General features: G+C 42.6%; 2 protein-coding genes across 4 annotated transcripts in view; one reads left to right on the top strand and one right to left on the bottom strand.

Annotated features, from left to right (window-relative positions):
- Positions 1-665: 665 nt before the first annotated feature.
- Positions 666-15,127, bottom strand: gabpb1 (GA binding protein transcription factor subunit beta 1; the record flags this gene model as incomplete). 2 transcript variants are annotated; one of them, XM_079447018.1, is made up of 9 exons in its annotated part: positions 666-865; positions 1,224-1,330; positions 2,250-2,404; positions 3,054-3,233; positions 3,502-3,649; positions 8,703-8,897; positions 9,959-10,126; positions 10,198-10,305; positions 15,037-15,127. In XM_079447018.1, 8 exons carry the CDS (start codon positions 10,303-10,305, stop codon positions 853-855), a joined length of 1,074 nt encoding a protein of 357 aa, XP_079303144.1. The 2 variants fall into 2 exon arrangements, with proteins under 2 accessions (XP_079303144.1, XP_079303143.1); XM_079447017.1 differs by lacking the exons at positions 666-865; positions 15,037-15,127 and having other exon boundaries at positions 1,181-1,330.
- Positions 15,128-15,574: 447 nt separating this feature from the next.
- Positions 15,575-20,979, top strand: part of LOC306888583 (ubiquitin carboxyl-terminal hydrolase 8-like) — a 21,110-nt gene continuing 15,705 nt past the window's right edge. The window contains exons 1-2 of one of the 2 annotated variants that reach the window (XM_079447004.1): positions 15,575-15,711; positions 18,667-18,785. In XM_079447004.1, coding sequence (XP_079303130.1) covers positions 18,682-18,785 — 104 coding nt within the window. In that variant the 5' untranslated portion in view covers positions 15,575-15,711; positions 18,667-18,681. The remainder of the gene's footprint in view (positions 15,712-18,666; positions 18,786-20,979) is intronic. The other variant, XM_079447005.1, reaches the window with a different exon arrangement.

The raw sequence follows: 20,979 nt of genomic DNA, 5'->3' as shown, positions 1-20,979 counted from the left end.
AGGAAGAGAAGATCTGCCGCTTCAGATCTCCATCCGCTCTTATATCTGCTGCTGACCGAGCCGCCCACTGACGCCAACACTCAACTACACAAAGACACGCTTTGATTCAGAGCAGCACTGATACGGCATGAATCAAAAAACAGTGTGTGAGCTCAGAATATTTCCAATACTGTAATATAATGCAATACACAGACATCTCAGATGATGCCAAGCCTCAAATAACACAAAACTACCACATTTTGCTATAAATTTAATCCTAACATATAATCATTGCAGTCAATAGTGTTCACCGTCTGTTTGATTACGTCTTTAACTAACTGCATGATTTTACCGTACATTTCTGCAATATGGACATCAACTTGAGATAACTCAACTTGAGAAAAGCTACTACTAAATATAATGTAGAAACTTTAAAATAGAAACTTAAAATTTCTGTAAAGCTGCTTTGCAATGATTTGTATCGTGAAAAGCGCTACACAAATGAACTTGAATTGAATTGAACACTGGAGATGCTGGAACACTGCTGCTGCTTCAGACTGTAACACCCCTTTATTGTGCATTTATTCAGCTTTAGTTGTGATATAATCTACAGATGTGAATCAGCAGATCGGTGCTGGAGAGACGCTCAGATCCTCCTCAAAGAAACCAAATCACCGCTGTCTTTTAAAAATAAGAATCTTTATGACAGAAATCCTGGAAAATTCATCACAAACAGTGAGCAGGAGGAAACTATACACATGCTGATTATCAGTGAGGAAAACGAGTCTTAGTCTGATGATGAAGGGTTCGTTCAGATGTGACCTGCAGATCAAACACACTGTAAAAAATCAAAAGCTGAGAAAACTTAAAAGCTTAAGGCAACCAGCTTCAGGAGATTTTTGAGTTCTCAACGTTTTGCTGTTTAAACTGAAAACAACAAGTTGTGAAAACTCAAACATCTCCTGAAGCTGGTTGCCTTAAACATGAAATCTGACATTATTACGCAATTAAACATCTTCGTTCAGGTTTTGAGGGGCTTTTGTCTCTTTATTCAAAGGCTGGTGAAGGGTGCTGGGATTTGGGTCAGAATCGAACCCGTGTCAGCCACATGAGCACCACAGTGCTTTATGAAGAGAACTGAAGGAAATGAATGATAATGATCCAGTCACAGAAGTGGATGGCGCTGATGTCCGGCGTGTTTTCACGCGGCTTTCTTGGCGCTCTGCCGTGTGATGGCCTCCAGCTTCTGTCTGTATGCTTCCGCTTCCTGCTCCTTCTTCAGGAACTGCTGTCTGTATTTCTGCGCCTCACGGTTCGCCTCCTCCAGCTGCTTCAGAAGAGCCACTTTCTCCTGTTGCACACACAGTGTCACGTGCGTTATATGCTCATTACTACTTTGATTAATTAGATGAAAAATGCTTTTACTTTGATGCATTAGAGACTTGCATTGCATTTAAGTACACATCTGTGACCCTGCAGCACAAAAGCAGTCATGAGTAACACAGGTATATTTGTAGCAATAGACAACAATACATTGCATGGATCACAATTATACATTTCTCTTTTATGACAAAAATCATTAGGATATTAAGATCATGTTCCATGAAGATATTTTGTAAATTTCCTACCGTAAATATATCAAAACTTCATTTTTGATTAGTAATATGCATTGCTAAGAACTTCATTTGAACAACTTTAAAGGAGATTTTCTCAATATTTAGATTTTTTTGCTCCCTCAGATTCCAGATTTTCTAATAGTTGTATCTCAGACAAATATTGTCCTATTCTAAGAACAATTTGTGGTCCAGGGTCACATTTGATCGTGCATTCCCTGGGAATCGAACCCATGACACTGGTGTTGCGAGCGGCATGTTGTCCTGTTTGAGTTTTCACCTTGCACCTTCTCTGCCCATTTTTAAATCTCTTCTAAAAACTTATATATTTTCTCTGGCTTTTACATAACTTTATTTTACTTTATCTCTATCTTATTTTTATTTTTTTTGCATAGTTTTATGGGTTCATATTTCTTGTCTCTCGTGTGTTTCAATTTTTACTTACTGTATAGAGTGAGACCCTGTTTAAATTGTTTAGTTGTGCTGTTTTCTTTTAATTGGTTATTCAGTCTTTGAATCTCTGTGCAGCACTTTGGTCAGCCGTGTGGCTGTTTTATATGTGCTATATAAATAAATAGAACTTGAACTTATAGAAATGTTATTGCACACATCAGAAACAGGTTGATGAGAGGAACTGTGGGATGTGTGTCTCTGTACCTGGAAGTCCTCGAGCGAGAGTGTCTGCTGGATCTGAACGTCTTGTGTTTCTATCATCTGATCGTCGTCTTCCTCCTTCACACGCTGACGCTTAACACACGGCTCCTCGCTGATCACCGTCTCCTCTGCCACCTCTGTGTCCGACACCGTCAGCACTGCAGGAACACACACACACACTCTGAGAGAGCTGAGCAAACACACACACACACACACACACACGCGCGCACACTCTGAGAGAGCTGAGCAAACACACACACACACACACACACACACACACACACACACACGCACACTCTGAGAGAGCTGAGCAAACACACACAAACACACACACACACACACTCTCTCACACACACACACACACACACACACACACTCACTCGCTCGCGCACACACACACACACACACACACACTCACACACACACTCACTCACTCGCTCACACACACACACACACTCGCACACACACTCGCACACACACACACACACACACACACACACTCACTTGCACACACTCACTCACTCACACACACTCACTCACTCACTCACTCACACACACACACACACACACACTCACTTGCACACACTCACTCACTCACACACACACTCACTCACACACACACACACACACACACACACACACTCACTTGCACACACTCACTCACTCACACACACTCACTCACTCACTCACTCACTCACTCACACACACTCACTCACTCACTCACTCACACACACTCACACACACACACACTCGCTCTCTCTTTATTTCTCCAGATATTGATGATTGTGTGAGCTGCTTCTCTCTCACCCTGCTGTCCGTCAGGCATGGTGACTATTATGGGCTGGCTGATGCCTGCGCCCGTCTGCAGGTTGCCCAACTGAATGCCGTCTGTTACTATGGTGATGACCTGCTGACCTCCAGCGCTCATGACCTGCTGTATGGCCCCATCGACGGAGTCTGCAGTGATCAGCTCCTCTGCGGCCACGACTGCGTCAGAGACGAGAGTCAGACCACATCTGATCATCAGATCAACATCTCCTCCAGTCAGAGAGCTCTTATTCTGAACAGCAGCAGCAGAGAGCAGCATCAGGCTCATTTAGACTCTAATCACGGGCTTTGATGCTGCTCTGAGACGCTTTGTTTGTTTGTTCAGAGAAGGGCAGGGCAATTTTCTTCATTGTGCGTGTGTGTCTGCACAATGGCCTCTTTCACTGAGGTCATTCATGAACACGCAGGGGTCGAGAGGTCGAGTCACCTGTGGATTTGCTGCTGTTGGCGGGCGACACGAGTCCGGCGAGGTTGACCACTCCTCCCGGGCCGATGATGAACTGCGGCGCGGCCGTGTGGATGGTCAGCGTGTCCGGACTCTCGGGGTTTGTGTTGATCTGGTTCTGCATCGCCACCTGAAGCACATTCATATTCATAAACACATTATGACACAAGAACAGTGTTGGGGAGTAACTAGTTACATGTAACTAAATTACGTGATATAATTACAAAATAAAAACTGTTACTAAGAAAAAAATGTGTAATTAAATTACAGTTAATATGAAAATGTTAATGATTACAAAGGGAGTTGCATTTTTCACACACACACACACACACACACACACACACACACACACACACACACACACACACACACACACACACACACAACTAACAGTTACACTACTTATTACATTTTAAACAGGCTATCTTGTAATCTGTAACTTATTACATTTCTAAAGTAACCTTCATAACACTGCACAGGAACAACAGCTGTGTATAAATACAAAGACCACCTTCATCAATATTATTAACAAACATCCTAATATTCTATTATAGATCATTAGCTCTTGTACATTCAATTACTGCATCTGCCTCTTATCCATGAAGAAATCACCCATCAGCTCAGTTCAGCTGAACAGCTGCCAAATACAGACGGTTCGAGCAGAAGCTGAGTGTTACAGTTTTTGCCCGTTGCTTGAACACTATAGACCCATGATTAGACTAAAGTAACACAACTTGAAGCTTTTGTTACCATACCTCAAACACATGTACTCATACCTTAAACAAAAGCGCTGCTTTGCACTCTAGTTGCAATTATGCAACACACTTACTCCTTTATGCAACACACATGGTCCTGCATACTACACTCTATTTCATACATAAGACACTTCGTTCAAAAATGAAATCTCAGGGTGCCATTTGGAAAACACATGTATCCAAAATACAAAACACATCGGGTAATTGCAACCACTCAAATACACACCTGAAGGCACTTACTTGCAAAACTGAACACCAATTAGCCAACTACAAAAAGCCCTCAGTTTAGCCATTTCAAGAACTTTGCAAGCATGGATGGAGGGAGAGCAAGAGGAAGAGGAAGAGGAGGAAGAGGAGGAGGAGGAGGAGGAAGAGGAGGAGGTCGAAGAGGCCATGCACGGACCCATATTTCTGATGATATAAGAGCAACTTTGGTGGACCATGTCATCAACCATGGCCTGACTATGAGGGAAGCTGGGCAGAGAGTCCACCCACATCTAAGCCGCTTCACAGTGGCATCTGTAAGAAGAACATTCCGACTAGAATACAGGTATGTCTTCACCTCTCTACCTTCTACTCTACTCAGATGGTTTTTATAGCACTGTTGTACAGTATATCACATTACCATATCAAGTGTACAGGGTATTGCAGGGTGCTAATGCTCCTTTTGCAGCCAAAGTGGTAGTTTTTGTGAAACATACCATGATTACTTATATTGAAGTACAGTGTTGTACAGTGGATGATACAATATATACAGTCAAGTACTGTAAGAAAAATAAGCAAACCGATGACAATATGTGGTTGTATTTCTCTAGAATGACTCGAAGACCTTCTGAGGGAGGACGCCAACGCCTGTTCACACAACAGCAGGAACTTGCCGTTGTGGACCTAGTGAGGGCAGACAATGCCATCCGTCTCCACCAGCTACGACAGAAAATACTTGCAGACAGGCAAGTGTTCAACAACATAAACCATGTGAGCATCACCACCATCAGACGCATCTTGGGAAAACACAGCATCACCATGAAGCAGCTCTACAGAGTCCCATTTGAGAGGAACAGTAACCGGGTCAAAGGACTTCGAGCTGAATATGTACGGGTAAGTGTAACTGTCCTTTACATTTACAATACAGTATTGGTGAAATCCAGTAGCAGCTGAATATGTACCATATCAGTACCACATGGATCCATTCTGAGAGCTACACAGGTACCTGTGTGATGGGGCGAGGGTTCTGTATGTGTAGCACTGTAGTACAGTAATATGTTCTCTTTTTTTTTTTTTTACAGAGAATCTTGGCCATGGATGGAGCTGCACAGCCTCATGAATTCATTTTCATTGATGAAGCTGGATTCGACCTGAGCAAAACAAGACGACGGGGTCGTAATGTAATTGGCCAAAGGGCAATTGTGCACGTCCCAGGGCAGCGCGGGGGAAATATCACATTGTGTGCCGCCATAAGCCTTCGAGGGCTTCTGCATCATCGTGCAAAACTAGGTCCATACAATAGCCAACATATACTCACATTTCTAGATGCTCTCCATAATATAGTTGTACAGAACAGACCAGATCAGCCCAGGTTTGTGGTGATATGGGATAATGTCAGTTTCCATCGGGCTGCTCTGGTCCAGGCCTGGTTCACCAACCACAATCAATTTGAAGTGGTATACTTGCCCCCTTACTCACCATTTTTAAACCCTATAGAGGAATTTTTTTCGGCTTGGAGATGGCGTGTATATGACCGCCAACCACATGCCCGCATGCCTCTTCTGCAGGCAATGGAACAGGCCTGCGGCGACATTCAGGTGACAGCAATCCATGGATGGTTTCGACATGCAAGAGGATATTTTCCCCGGTGCCTAGCGGGAGAAGACATTGCTTGCGATGTCGATGAGGTCCTGTGGCCAGACCCCAACAGACGGCGGGATCCATGAGCCCACGTATGCACAATTGTCATGATTTTTTGTGTTTACAGTATAGTGTTTTTTCTATTACTGTATTATTATTATTTTTTTTTTTTTTTTAGCTTTATCTGAATTCATGGTACTGCAATGTACAGTGCTGCAATGTACAATACTGAGTAGGACTATTTGCTTTTTTGGTTGTTTGAAAATGTGTCTCCTGAAAATATGCCTTCTGAATAAACAATGAAAATCAAAGACTGCAGTGTTTTATATAAAGTAGACTAGTGTGTTCCCCCTGATCTGAAAGTGTTTGCATATGATGCAAGTATGTGTCATTTTGTCAACAGAGTTACATTTTGACAAAGGAATGTTAGGTTTTGATAGCAGAGTTTAGGTTTTGAGAGTAGAGTTTCAATTTGGCACAGATGTGAATGGTATATTTCCCAGTGTTGTGTCATGTTTTGTGTCATGAAGTTTTGCAAAATGTGTTCAAGCAACGGGCAAAAACTGTAAACACACAGCGGACCTGTCTGATAATTAATTGAGTCAAAAAATTGAGGTTTTAGTTAATATAGCGACAGATTTTCTCTGGCGACAATATGGATAAAGTTGTGCATCAATACACAAGGATGAAGGAATTAATCCAAGATGGCGGTGCGATTTCCGGGACCCAAAGATGGTGCTTTTATGTCTTTTAATGTCATCTGTTCGTCTCCAAATAGTGTCAGTTTACCGCTAACTCATAAGGAAATCACCCCAAAACTCATCTATGATCGCCAAAGTCTTTTGGATATCGGCAAAGCGTACAAACACCAACTCTCGTCAGTGGCTACTGAGAAGCTACGAGGCCTTTGTTTACTGCTGGTGCCGGACCTCGAGACCGCGGCCTCGCCTACTGATGCTAACCGCTCAAGGCAGCGTCGCAAACGGTGTGAGAGAGGACGGAAGCGCGGGGGTATGCGAGCTAGGCTAAGAGCTAACCCCTCAAGACCGGCTCTTCCAACACTCATGCTCTCAAACGTTCGCTCTCTGGAAAACATATATATATATATATATATATATTGTGACGAGTAGGCTGCCTCCCCCCTTATCATCATCACCACCCCGTCCCGTATTCGCCGCCCTTCACCAGGCTTCCGACGGGAGTGGGTGTGTGAGAGAGGAGGGGCGCTGAAATTTTGTGTTTTTGCCAATAACTTTGCATTGAGACCAAAAACCCACCGGATGACCTGAAGATGATCTGAGCTCATTCAGTGTATGAAAAGAGTGAATGTGGTGTAAAGAAAAGACATGCTGGTCATAGTATGAATCCAAAAGACAGAACAGTTGTTTTTTATTTAAAGGTGACCTATTATGCCTCTTTTTACAAGATGTAAAATAAGTCTCTGATGTCCCCAGAGTGTGTATGTGAAGTTTTAGCTCAAAATACCTGACAGATCATTTTTTATAGCTTGTTAAAATTTCCATTGGGTATGAGCCAAAATGTGCTGTTTTTGTGTGTGTCCCTTTAAATGCAAATGAGCTGGTGCTCTGCCCCCTTTTCCAACTCAATAAACTTCTATGATTCACGGTAGAGCTGCATGATTCTGGATAAATTGAGAATCATGATTTTTTTTGTCTCAAATAGAGATCACGATTCTCCCAACTAAACAAGATTCACGAGTTCACACTTACATATATTTAGCACGAGCAATGTAATGCGTAGTTGGCGTGCTGTCCTGGGGAAGGGCTCCGGGCTCAGGAATGGCCTGAACCCAGAGTACCCCCCATAGTGTGGTGAGAACTCTGGTGATATCTCTTGAGTGGAGAAGGGGTGGTGGAGGGTTGCTGATTATCCGTCAAATAAATAGAGGTATGTCAGCTGTATTTATAGCCGAGCATTGATTAACAAACCTCCTGTGTTAATTAGGCTAAGTATCTGACGAGCTCCTCCTGAACTTTGTTAATAAAACATCATTTATTGCTGCAGTCCATTTAAAAGCGTTTAATTCATTTGAATGAATTATTCAACATTTTAACATATATCTATTTAAAATACAACATATTTAATACACCAATTTTTTATATTAAAATTATGAAAAGTGGTTGACTCACTCATAAATACTTCACTTGTTTCATTAATGGATGAATCAGCGTTTTTGAACGAATGTCTTGAATGAATGATTCAATGACAATTACATTTTTTAACAGTCACTTTTCGCACCAGATCTGATTGTTCCGGTATGATTTTTTTCAAAGGTTGAATCGTTGTCATTTAAAAGTGGGATTGCATGGGTGTTTGAATCGAGATTGTTGTTTTTTTATCCATTAATAGTGCAGCACTAATTCACGGGTTTACAGATATCGCCCCCCCAATGGCAAACCAATGAAACGTTTCGAAACAGTTATGAGAATCCTTGTTTACTGAAATCATGTGACTTTGGCAGATTGATAATCATTTGTTTCGAAGCTTCACGAAGCAGTGCCCATCATTACCGGACCAGAGAGCTCTCGGAGAACCGCTCAGAGCCTGTGATGAAGCATGTACCTGCAGGATCTCGGCCAGCTCGTGGCTGCTGTTGTCCAGCGCGATGTCCAGCGCGTTTTTGCAGAACTTGCTCTGCGTGTGAACGTCGGCTCCGAAGCGCAGCAGCAGCTCCACCACGTCTCTGTGGCTGTGCTCCACGGCCCAGTGCAGCGCGCTCATCTTCAGCATGTCCTTGGCGTTCACATCGGCACCGTGCTGCACAAACACACATGAATGGACTCACTGTTGGATGATGAAAGGCCACACTTAAAGAGGCAAATTACCGCAAATGCACCACAAGTCAAACATCAAAGAGCCAGCGGGCCATAATGCGCTGGGCTGCGTTTCCCAAAAGCATCATAAGCTCAACCTCTTAACCTCAGAGGGACGCCTACGTTTGCTTCACTATATTACAAATAAATCCTAATCAAATCACGACAAACTATATATCGTTGGAAAGACTCTTAAATAAACACAGTCAAACCAAAATTTATTCAGACACCTTCAACATTTCTCACATTATCACAATTTATTTGCTTTATATTTTAGAAAATGGTGACAAGAGCTCAGAGTTAAACTCTGTCAGAACAAATTCATCTTGATAATGTCAGATAACTTTGATAGAAAGGTATGTAAAAAACATGGTCAAGTCAAAGTGTCTGAATAATTTTGGCTCACAAATTTTACTGGCAGTCCACTGTGTGAAGAATTTTTGTGTATAATATGTCACAGTTTATTTTATTTTACTATCCTCACTTACATAAATGAACATCCACCCACTACTAAAAAAATTATAAAAAAATTATATCTAGTGTCTGAATCATTTTTGGCTTGACTGTATTTTACCACATTTGTTACAAATTATGTGGGAAAAGTATCAGATTAATTTATGACAAGACTGCACCTAAAAAATCTACATCATAACAGGAGTTCTGACTTTTGTCACAAAAAGTCTTTCTTCTTTGTCTTTTTCCATATCACGCCTTAGAAATCATTATAAATTATATATCACTTAAAAGCTTAAAATCTCAAAATTCATCCTGTGAAAACCATTTTAAAATCGGACTTTGCCTTCCCATGGAAATGGTACATCTAAATCATATTACTAAATGTTGTCGTACATGAATTTAAGTTTGTATAGTGCACTTTCACATCTATGTTTAAAAATGGGGGTGACAGTAAAAGGGTTAAGTACATCGTAGACCCATTGAAACCAATGGAGCTACGATCAATTTAGGCTTACGATGCTTTTGCGAAACGCAGCCCTGGACAATCACCTTCAGCAGCAGCTCCACGATGCGTGTGTGACCTTCAGACGCGGCCATGTGCAGTGGCGTCCGGTCCACTTTAGTACGGGCGTCTCGGCTCACGCCGGCACGCAGAAGCACCTCTGTGGTGGAGTAATGACCGAACTGAGCCGACAGGTGCAGTGGAGACGTGCCCAGCTGCAGACACACAGAGAAGCAGACCGTAACCCACAGAGAGTCCTGAACCCCTCACACACTCACTCACTCACCCAGTCAGTGGTGAACGGAGCTCCATTCGCCATCAGAATCCGGACCTCGTCGTCTTGACCGGCTCGAGCAGCTTCCAAGAGCTTCTTCCCCAAATCCACCAGAGACATCTGAAACCAGACACAGACATGCATTACAGTCATGGTGTAACATCAGAACACACACACACACACACACACACTTTGTGTGTCAAATTTTGTGCTCTCATTAGAGTTACAAATGTCCTGCTCTTATCATCTGATCGTGGGTGTATCTCTCTATTAGTGCTACTAGATCTTAGTGCCGCGTTTGACACTATTGACCACAACATTCTTTTAAATAGACTAGAAAATTATGTTGGCATTAGAGGAAGTGCACTGGCATGGTTCAAATCGTACTTATCTGACCGCCATCAATTTGTGGCAGTAAATGAAGAGGTATCATACCAATCACAAGTGCAGTATGGAGTACCTCAAGGCTCAGTACTTGGCCCCTTACTTTTCACGCTTTACATGTTACCCTTGGGAGATATCATTAGGAAACATGGTGTTAGCTTTCACTGTTATGCTGATGATACTCAGCTCTATATTTCTTCGTGACCTGATGAAACTTAACAATTTGCAAAACTAACGGAATGTATAGTTGATATCAAAAACTGGATGACTAGCAATTTCTTACTGCTAAATTCTGAAAAAACAGAGGTGTTAATTATTGGACCAAAAACTTTTGCATGTAATAACCTAGATCAATATCTAATACTTGATGGCTGCTCTGTAAATTCTTCGTCATCAGTTAGGAACCTAGGCGTACTTTTTGATAACAATCTTTCCTTCGAAAAACATGTTTCTAGCATTTGTAAAACTTCATTTTTCCATCTTAAAAATATATCTAAATCACGACCTATGCTCTCAATGTCAAATGCAGAAACATTAATTCATGCATTCATGACCTCAAGGCTAGATTATTGTAATGCTTTATTGGGTGGTTGCTCTGCACGTTTAATAAACAAACTCCAGCTGGTTCAAAATGCAGCAGCTAGAGTTCTTACTAGAACCAGGAAGTATGACCACATTAGCCCGGTTCTGTCAACACTGCACTGGCTCCCTATTAAACATTGTATACATCTTAAGATCTTGCTAATTACCAATAAAGCCCTGAATGGCTTAGCTCCTCAGTATTTGAGTGAGCTCTTATCACATTATAGTCCTTCACGTCCGCTGCGATCTCAAAACTCTGGCCATTTGATAATACCTAGAATATCATAATCAACTGCGGACGGGAGATTGTTTTCCTATTTAGCTCCCAAACTCTGGAAGAATCTACCTAACACTGTTCGGGAAGCAGACACACTCTGTCAGTTTAAATCTAGATTAAAGACCCATCTCTTTAACCTGGCTTACACATAATACACTATCACATTTATATTATTCAAATCCGTTAAAGGATTGTTAGGCTGCATTAATTAGATCAACCGGAACTGGGAACACTCCCCATAACACATGAATAAATGTGACTTGACTTCACACACACACACACACACACACACACACATGTTGGTTTTTGTGGTTTATGGGGACTCTCCATAGGCGTAATGGTTTTTATACTGAACAAACTGTGTGTGCTATTGCCCTACACCAACCCTACACCTAAACTTAGCCCTCACAGGAGACTTTGTGCATTTTTAGATTTTCAAAAAAACACCATTTAGTATGTTTTTTAAGCCTTTTGAATTACGGGGACATAGGCAGTGTCCTCATAAACCACCTTCATATTGTAATACCTCTGTCATACCCATGTCATTATACACATTTGTGTCCTCATAAACCACATAAACATGCACGCACACACACACACACTCACACACTCACTCACTCATACACACACACACACACACACACACACATGTGCACTTGCACTCGCACACGCACACATGAGTGAAGATCAATTTAAGACTTTTTAAGACCAAATAAAGAAAATTTAAGGAATAATTTTAAAGGAATGTTCTCTTCATGTAAATGTGAGGTTTTAGCAAAGTTTGAAAATACAACTTCCAACAGATTTACATTAAACAAAATAAAAAATAAGATGCTCTAAATCACTGTAATTAGTATTTTTGTCTTGTTTTCCAGTGCAAATGACTAAAGATTTTTAAATCAAGATGTATTTACTGGAGAAGGAAAATTACCTAAAATAAGAAGTCTTGTTTTTTGAGAAATGTATCAAAATGAAGTGTTTCTGATTAAAACAACAACAAATATCTGTCAAAAGGCTCAGAAAATTCTTCATTGAAAGGGAAAACTAATTTTTATTCTCCTTTTATTCATGTTTTACATTTGCATCTCAAGAAAATGTATCTTGATTTAATTATTCATATTTATTTAGAATATCATATATAATAGTTTTTTTTTGCAGTGCATGAAACATTTAAAGCCATGACATGAATTTGGGACTTTCTGCTCTGATTTAAGATCTGCGACACGATGAACATCACCATAAAACACAACACAGTTCTCTATGAAACACACAAATCTAACAGCAATTAATATTACGGCAAAGGTGTTTGCAAATGTTTGATTTTGAGATGTGTTTGTGATATTTTAAATGCAGCGCTTCATTTTGCATGAGAAGTGAGGCATTTTGCATTTTGTGTGCAATTCTTGGATTTGTGTGTAAAGTTTTGAGAAAAAAAAAGAGGTAGCTTGTGTAGCTTGAAGCTAATTGTAGCTATATTTTCTCTGTTATCCATATATGACTATATTTCCTAATGTATTTAAAGGAATCACACTTCATAAGAAAATTGTATTTGATTCATAAGAAAAAGATTTAATACAATCTATATCATGATCAGAGGGATGTGGGTGGGCAAGCCAAGTAATGCCATTATTATTACTCAAATCTTATTAGCAATTAGTTACACTCCCAGCTAAAGCATATATAGGACCCTGCAGCACAACAGCAGTCATGAGTAACACAGGTATATCTGTAGCAATAGCCAACAATACATTGTATGGATCAAAATTATACATTTCTCTTTTATGACAAAAATCATTAGGATATTAAGATCATGTTCCATCAAGATATTTAGTACATTTCCTACCGTAAATATATCAAAACTTCATTTTTGATTAGTAATATGCATTGCTAAGAACTTCATTTGAACAACTTTAAAGGAGATTTTCTCAATATTTAGATTTTTTTGCTCCCTCAGATTCCAGATTTTCTAATAGTTGTATCTCAGACAAATATTGTCCTATCATAACAAACCATACATCAATGGAAAGATTATTTATTCAGATGAAGTACACATCTCAATTTAAAAAAACTGACCCTCATGACTGGTTTTGTGGTGCAGGGTCTTATTCCTGTAACTAGTTACTGCCCAGAACTGACACCCACTGAAACAATGCCATCCTGGAAACTAGCTTCTAGAATAAAAAACACTAAAATGATAAAACTGCAATCCTGCTGCTATTCTTCATCTGTTGAAGATCATTCAGCGCTCAGACAGAAGCTGTGAACAATGCTCTACAGATAACCCTACAATACATGTTTATATGAGAATCAGCGCTTCATCTCAGGCCTAAAAGATCCTCATCCTCCTCCTCATCTTCCTCCTCCTCCTCATCTTCCTCATCCTCCTCCTCATCTTTCTCCTCATCCTCCTCCTCCTCCTCCTCATCTTTCTCCTCATCCTCCTCCTCCTCATCCTCTTCCTCCTCCTCATCCTCCTCCTCATCTTCCTCATCCTCCTCCTCATCTTTCTCCTCATCCTCCTCCTCATCCTCCTCCTCATCTTCCTCATCTTTCTCCTCATCCTCCTCCTCCTCCTCATCTTTCTCCTCATCCTCCTCCTCCTCATCCTCCTCATCCTCTTCCTCCTCCTCATCCTCCTCCTCATCCTCCTCATCTTTCTCCTCATCCTCCTCCTCCTCCTCCTCCTCTTCCTCCTCCTCATCCTCCTCCTCATCTTCCTCCTCCTCCTCATCTTCCTCATCCTCCTCCTCATCTTTCTCCTCATCCTCCTCCTCCTCCTCCTCATCCTCCTCCTCATCTTTCTCCTCCTCCTCCTCCTCATCCTCTTCCTCCTCCTCATCCTCCTCCTCCTCATCCTCTTCCTCCTCCTCATCTTCCTCATCCCCCTCATCCTCCTCCTCCTCATCTTCCTCATCCTCCTCCTCCTCATCTTCCTCATCCTCCTCCTCATCTTTCTCCTCCTCCTCTTCCTCCTCCTCATCCTCCTCCTCATCTTCCTCATCCCCCTCATCCTCCTCCTCCTCATCTTCCTCATCCTCCTCCTCATCTTCCTCATCCTCCTCCTCATCATCCTCCTCCTCATCTTTCTCCTCCTCCTCCTCCTCATCCTCTTCCTCCTCCTCATCCTTCTCCTCCTCCTCCTCTTCCTCCTCCTCTTCCTCCTCCTCATCTTCCTCATCCTCCTCCTCCTCATCCTCATCTTCCTCATCCTTCTCCTCCTCATCCTTCTCCTCATCTTCCTCATCCTTCTCCTCCTCATCCTCCTCCTCATCTTCCTCATCCTTCTCCTCCTCATCTTCCTCATCCTCCTCATCCTCATCCTTCTCCTCCTCCTCCTCATCTTCCTCATCTTCCTCATCCTTCTCCTCCTCATCCTCCTCCTCATCTTCCTCATCCTTCTCCTCCTCATCTTCCTCATCCTTCTCCTCCTCATCTTCCTCATCCTTCTCCTCCTCCTCCTCATCCTCGTCGCTGATGTGAAGCGCAGCTCTTTAAAAGCAATAACAGGAAATCGCTCGTGTTCCGGAGGAAGAGGAAATATTAATACCCACAAACTCATAACTTCCACATCCGGCGCACGCGATCACGATGAATTTAGTGTTTCTTACCGTCTGAACTGAACCTGAACCGAACCGAATCCGTTAGAAATGAAACGAACCGAGATGACAATAATACAGGCGCGGGCACGAGCGCGGTCGCGGGGGCGCGCGCACAGGCTCCAGTATTAAAGAGCATAAATAATTAAACGATTAATAAACCAGATTCAGCCTCTGCTGCAGCGAGCCCCCGGAGCTCTGCTTGTTCAATATTATTAATTATTTTTGTGTAATGTATATTCTATCATGAATTCATAATTGAAACTGTTGTAAAGCGGAGTGAATGCAGCGCGCATGCGCACTGACGCGGATCAGCTGACGCGCAACATTATGACTTTTCATTTCTCATCATCATCATATTTAGTTTATGAAACGATATCAATAATACAGCAGTTCACAAACTAAATATGTCAAACAATGCTGGCAAACCCGTGTTTAATGAAGTAGGAATGAGAGGTGATTTGCATCATATATGTATGTGTGAATATATAAACACTTATAATAAACACGCTGTAAAGCCGCGTGTGTTTAAATAAAGCTTCCCCGGTTTGAATCCGCGCACTTCCGGGTTTGCTGGAGCAGTTCGAGGTGTTTTCCTGTCATCAGGCGGATAAAGTTGATATTTCTGCGCTTCTCTGCTGATTCCTGCGTGTTTCTGACAGGATTCGAGTTGTCTCTGTGTTCAGGGTGAGCTGACACGCTTAACTGCGATACTGCCTTCTGTGTTTACTGTAGCTCTGAGTGACATCAGCTGATCATATCTGATTATTCTCTGATCGATCTGATCATATCTGATTATTCTCTGATCGATCTGATCATATCTGATTATTCTCTGATCGATCTGATCATATCTGATTATACTCTTATATTCTCTTATTGATCTGATTGATCTGATTGTTTGAGTAGAGGTTTGTTTACTGTTTCTGTGTTGGGGAGTAACTAGTTACATGTAACGGCGTTACTTTAGTTAGAAAGTAAGGTTACACTTTATTTTAAGGTGTCCTTGTTACAGTGTAATTATATATTTAAGCACTGAGTAATATTAATTAACTACATGTACTTACTATATGATTAGGGTTACTTGTATGTAATTATACATAATTTATTGTTATATTAGTAACTACGTGTAACCTGTTACTGAGAAAAAAGTGTAATTAAATTAGTTACTTATGAAAATGTTAATGTTTACAAAGGGAGTTACATCTGAATACACACACACACACACACACAGACAGACACACAGACACACACACACTGACACACACACACACACACACACACACACACACACACACACACACACACACTGACACACACACACACACACTGACACACACACACTGACACACACACACACACACACACACACACACACTGACACACACACACACACACTGACACACACACACTGACACACACACACACACACACACTGACACACACACACACACACACATGAACACACACAGACACACACTGTTTTATTTCCTATTTGGGTTTGTGTATATGCTTTATTTTTTAAGATGAACTGTTTTTCCAAAGCATTGTTAGATGCCGGTGTTTCCTGTCGTAACTGTGCAAAGATTTGATTTCATGGGTATCATAGCTATTAAACTATTTCTTGTTCCAGTTTTAAATCTGTGTTTAATCTCAGAACAATCTCAAAGTAAAAAGAGGTGCTAAAGTCTGATTTTGTGGTACAGTGCTTAGAAAAGTTTGGAAAAGTAATCAAATGTAATCAGTTACATTACTTTAATACAGTAATTGAAATAGTTACACTTCTTATGTTTTAAACAGGGTAACTTGTAATCTGTAGCTTATTACATTTCCAAAGTAACCTTCGCAAGCAAGTCTGTTGTAGTGTAATTATTCTGTCATTGATCTGATTATTCAGTCTGATGACGCTGTTTTTTAGTTATTAATCATATTTTCATAATCAGTAAGTCAAGTCATTTTGAATTCTTTGGGTATTGAATGTGACGAGTCGGCTGCCTCCCCCCTGTCCATCATCACCACCCCGTCCCATATTCGCCGCCCTTCACCAGGCTCCCGACGGGAGTGGGTGTGTGAGAGAGGAGGGGCGCTGAAACAGCCAGGGCTGGCGGCGTGTGATGAGGCGCACCTGACGTGAATAGAGCCTCATCACCGCCGCCGTTAAATGCCGAACGCGCCTCTCCTCGGGAGACCGGTCTCTCCCCCGTGCATGCACGCTGGTGTCCTCGTGGGTCCAGGAAGGGAGCGTCGAGGAGGACTGCCGCACCCGTTAGGCGGCTGACGGGCCAGGATGCCGGGCCGCCGAATCCCCCAGAAGCGCCGGGATGCCCGAAGATGGACGAAGCCGCGCAAGAGACGCCGCCGCCACTCGCTCCCGGCCCCGAGAGGGGAGCGCGTGCGGCCGCCGGACTCCGCCCCTTCCCTGGACCCTTCCCTCCTGAACACTGCCCTCCTGCACAGCCCCGCAGCACGACGAGGACACCAGATCCCCGTTTATTTTGGACACTTTTCCCCCTTTGGACACTTTATTTTAATATATTGTTTAATAAAAACCTCTCCGAGGCTTGACGTCACGCCCACTGTGTCTGTCGTTGGCTCCTCCCGCCACAGTGGTGGAGAATGCGGGCAGGCGGAGCCTAGACAGCGCAGTTGGGCAACATCTGATGACGTCATCCCCTCTCGCTCGCAAAAAAGCCGTGGAACCCGCACGGGGACAGAGGAACGACGGGGACAGCCTCCCAGCCACCAAAGGGGTAAGTGACGTTCTTTTTATTGGTCATTTACCCTGTGGCTGGTTGAGGCTGACAACTAATACCCGGTTTCTCTGTCCCGGTTCCGGCGCGGTGCGAGAGGGAGAGTTGCCCGGAGAGGAATCCCTGCCCCGCCCACTCCGACCGCTGGAGCCTGGTTGAGGAAGGTAGCACTTCTGCGTGGGCGGCGACCCTAGGACGGGGATGTCGCTTGGGGGGGGGAATGTGACGAGTCGGCTGCCTCCCCCCTGTCCATCATCACCACCCCGTCCCATATTCGCCGCCCTTCACCAGGCTCCCGACAGGAGTGGGTGTGTGAGAGAGGAGGGGCGCTGAAACAGCCAGGGCTGGCGGCGTGTGATGAGGCGCACCTGACGTGAATAGAGCCTCATCACCGCCGCCGTTAAATGCCGAACGCGCCTCTCCTCGGGAGACCGGTCTCTCCCCCGTGAGTGCACGCTGGTGTCCTCGTGGGTCCAGGAAGGGAGCGTCGAGGAGGACTGCCGCACCCGTTAGGCGGCTGACGGGCCAGGATGCCGGGCCGCCGAATCCCCCAGAAGCGCCGGGATGCCCGAAGATGGACGAAGCCGCGCAAGAGACGCCGCCGCCACTCGCTCCCGGCCCCGAGAGGGGAGCGCGTGCGGCCACCGGACTCCGCCCCTTCCCTGGACCCTTCCCTCCTGAACACTGCCCTCCTGCACAGCCCCGCAGCACGACGAGGACACCAGATCCCCGTTTATTTTGGACACTTTTCCCCCTTTGGACACTTTATTTTAATATATTGTTTAATAAAAACCTCTCCGAGGCTTGACGTCACGCCCACTGTGTCTGTCGTTGGCTCCTCCCGCCACATGGTGAAGTCTGATTATGTAGTGAGTCTGATTTTGGATGTTTGCAGGAATATGATCTGAAAATGCCGTCCGTGTCCACCGGAGTGAAGGATCTGTATCTGTCCACATCACTGGGCGATCTGAACAAGAAAGCAGAAATCAAACCTGATAAAGCCAGCACCAGACAGTAAGATAATCACCAGAATCTAAAGTGATTTGGGTCTGATTTGCTGATTGATGTGTTTTCATGATGTTCCCAAAATGAACATTTGCTGTTATTTACGCAGATCATCTGAGATGTAGGGGACTTTTATTCTTCAGTAGAACAGTAAAGAAGATTTTTAGCTGAAACCGGGAATGTTGTGATTTATTAAACACAAGTCGATGGGTGCCGGCACTTTGAGAGTCAAAAAAAATCATATCAGGCAACACAAAATGAATCTCCATGTCTCCTGGCGGTAGATTGAGGTCTTATGAAGAGAAACGATCAGTCTGTGCAAGAAACTGAACATTATTTACAGCATTATTACTGTAATCCAGAGCCTCAGGCAAAAGGTCCGGAGTGATGTCTGGTTCACAAACGAATCATTCTTTTGAATCGGACTGAAAGGTCTGAATCAGTTCGAGCAGCTCAGATTCAGTTAAACTCACTTTCAGACGTCTGAAAGTCCCTGCGGCTGGAAATGAGCTGAAATATGATCCTGTGATGAATTAACTGATCCAGCTCCAGTTCCTCCAAGAGTCACTGAACTGAAGAATCAGTTCGACTCGGACCGAAGAGCCGCTGATATGAGAACGAGTGAACCGAACACTCGAATGAAGTCAACAACTGAAGGTTTTTATGGTTTCTCAAGGTTAATGAAGATTAGTTTATTCACTTGATATGCTTTATCCACATCAGTATTGGCTGAAGGAGTGGATGGCAGAGCTACAATGGCCTTCATAATAATATTAATAATTATAATATTTCTTGAATAATTAATCAAAGTTACATTAATGCATGTTAGAGAATACGTTGATTATGGCTTTAGTCTGGCTTTTTACTGTCTAAGAAGCTGCTCTCATTGTGTGTGAGACCATGGTCGATAAGGAAGTAAGAGAAGTGTTTCTCTGTGTATGTGTGTTAGTATCTGTCTGTACAGGGAGCAGCTCAGACAGTCCCAGGACAAACGTTCTGCTGCCGATGTCCAGCGTATCAGATGTACGTCTTTGGAGAGACGTATTGCGTCGGACCTCTGATCACTCGCCACTAAAATAGTCATCAGAAGATATGCTTCAAGCTGGAGTCCATATGTGGAAACTGTCTTAAGTTTATCTAGGTTTTAGAACCGATCTGAATTTTGATGACTTATGCGTTGACGCAATTAGCAACCTCTGTTAGGGTATAATTACTGGTGTTTTTTAATTGTAAAGCAGAGCGGCCTACGAACTCCATCGTGAGCTGACTTCTGCGGATGAAACTGCAAACTATTTCTTCAGTAAATTTTTCTTTAATTGCAATTTGACTCCTGGTCTTTGTTCATCAAACCTGGTCCATGGGTTTAACTGTTATTGCCCAACATAGGAGCTTTAATAATATAATATACGTGACCCTGCCTGGACCACAAAACCAGTCATAAGGGTCAATTTCCCGAAATTAAGATTTATACATCATCTGAAATCTGAAAGCTAATCTCTCCATTGATGTATGGTTTGTTATGATAGGACAATATTTGTCTGAGATACAACTATTAGAAAATCTGGAATCTGAGGGAGCAAAAAAATCTAAATATTGAGAAAATCTCCTTTAAAGTTGTTCAAATGAAGTTCTTAGCAATGCATATTACTAATCAAAAATGAAGTTTTGATATATTTACGGTAGGAAATGTACTAAATATCTTGATGGAACATGATCTTAATATCCTAATGATTTTTGTCATAAAAGAGAAATGTATAATTGTGATCCATACAGTGTATTGTTGGCTATTGCTACAGATATACCTGTGCTACTCATGACTGCTTTTGTGCTGCAGGGTCAGATCATTGCATGATTATGTAAAGGAGCTAGTAACTAAACCAGTTCATTGAATTGAACTGTCAGAAAGAATCAGATTCCAGGCTCTGGATTACAGTAATAATGCTGTAAATAATGTTCAGTTTCTTGCACAGACTGATCGTTTCTCTTCATAAGACCTCAATCTACCGCCAGGAGACATGGAGATTCATTTTGTGTTGCCTGATATGATTTTTTTTTACTCTCAAAGTGCCGGCACCCATCGACTTGTGTTTAATAAATCACAACATTCCCGGTTTCAGCTAAAAATCTTCTTTACTGTTCTACTGAAGAATAAAAGTCCCCTACATCTCAGATGATCTGCGTAAATAACAGCAAATGTTCATTT

This window comes from Barbus barbus, assembly GCF_936440315.1.
Source record: "Barbus barbus genome assembly, chromosome: 22".
Lineage (NCBI taxonomy): Eukaryota > Metazoa > Chordata > Actinopteri > Cypriniformes > Cyprinidae > Barbus > Barbus barbus.
The sequence above is the reverse complement of the archived record's forward strand: the minus strand, read 5'-3'. Positions and strand labels throughout refer to the sequence as shown.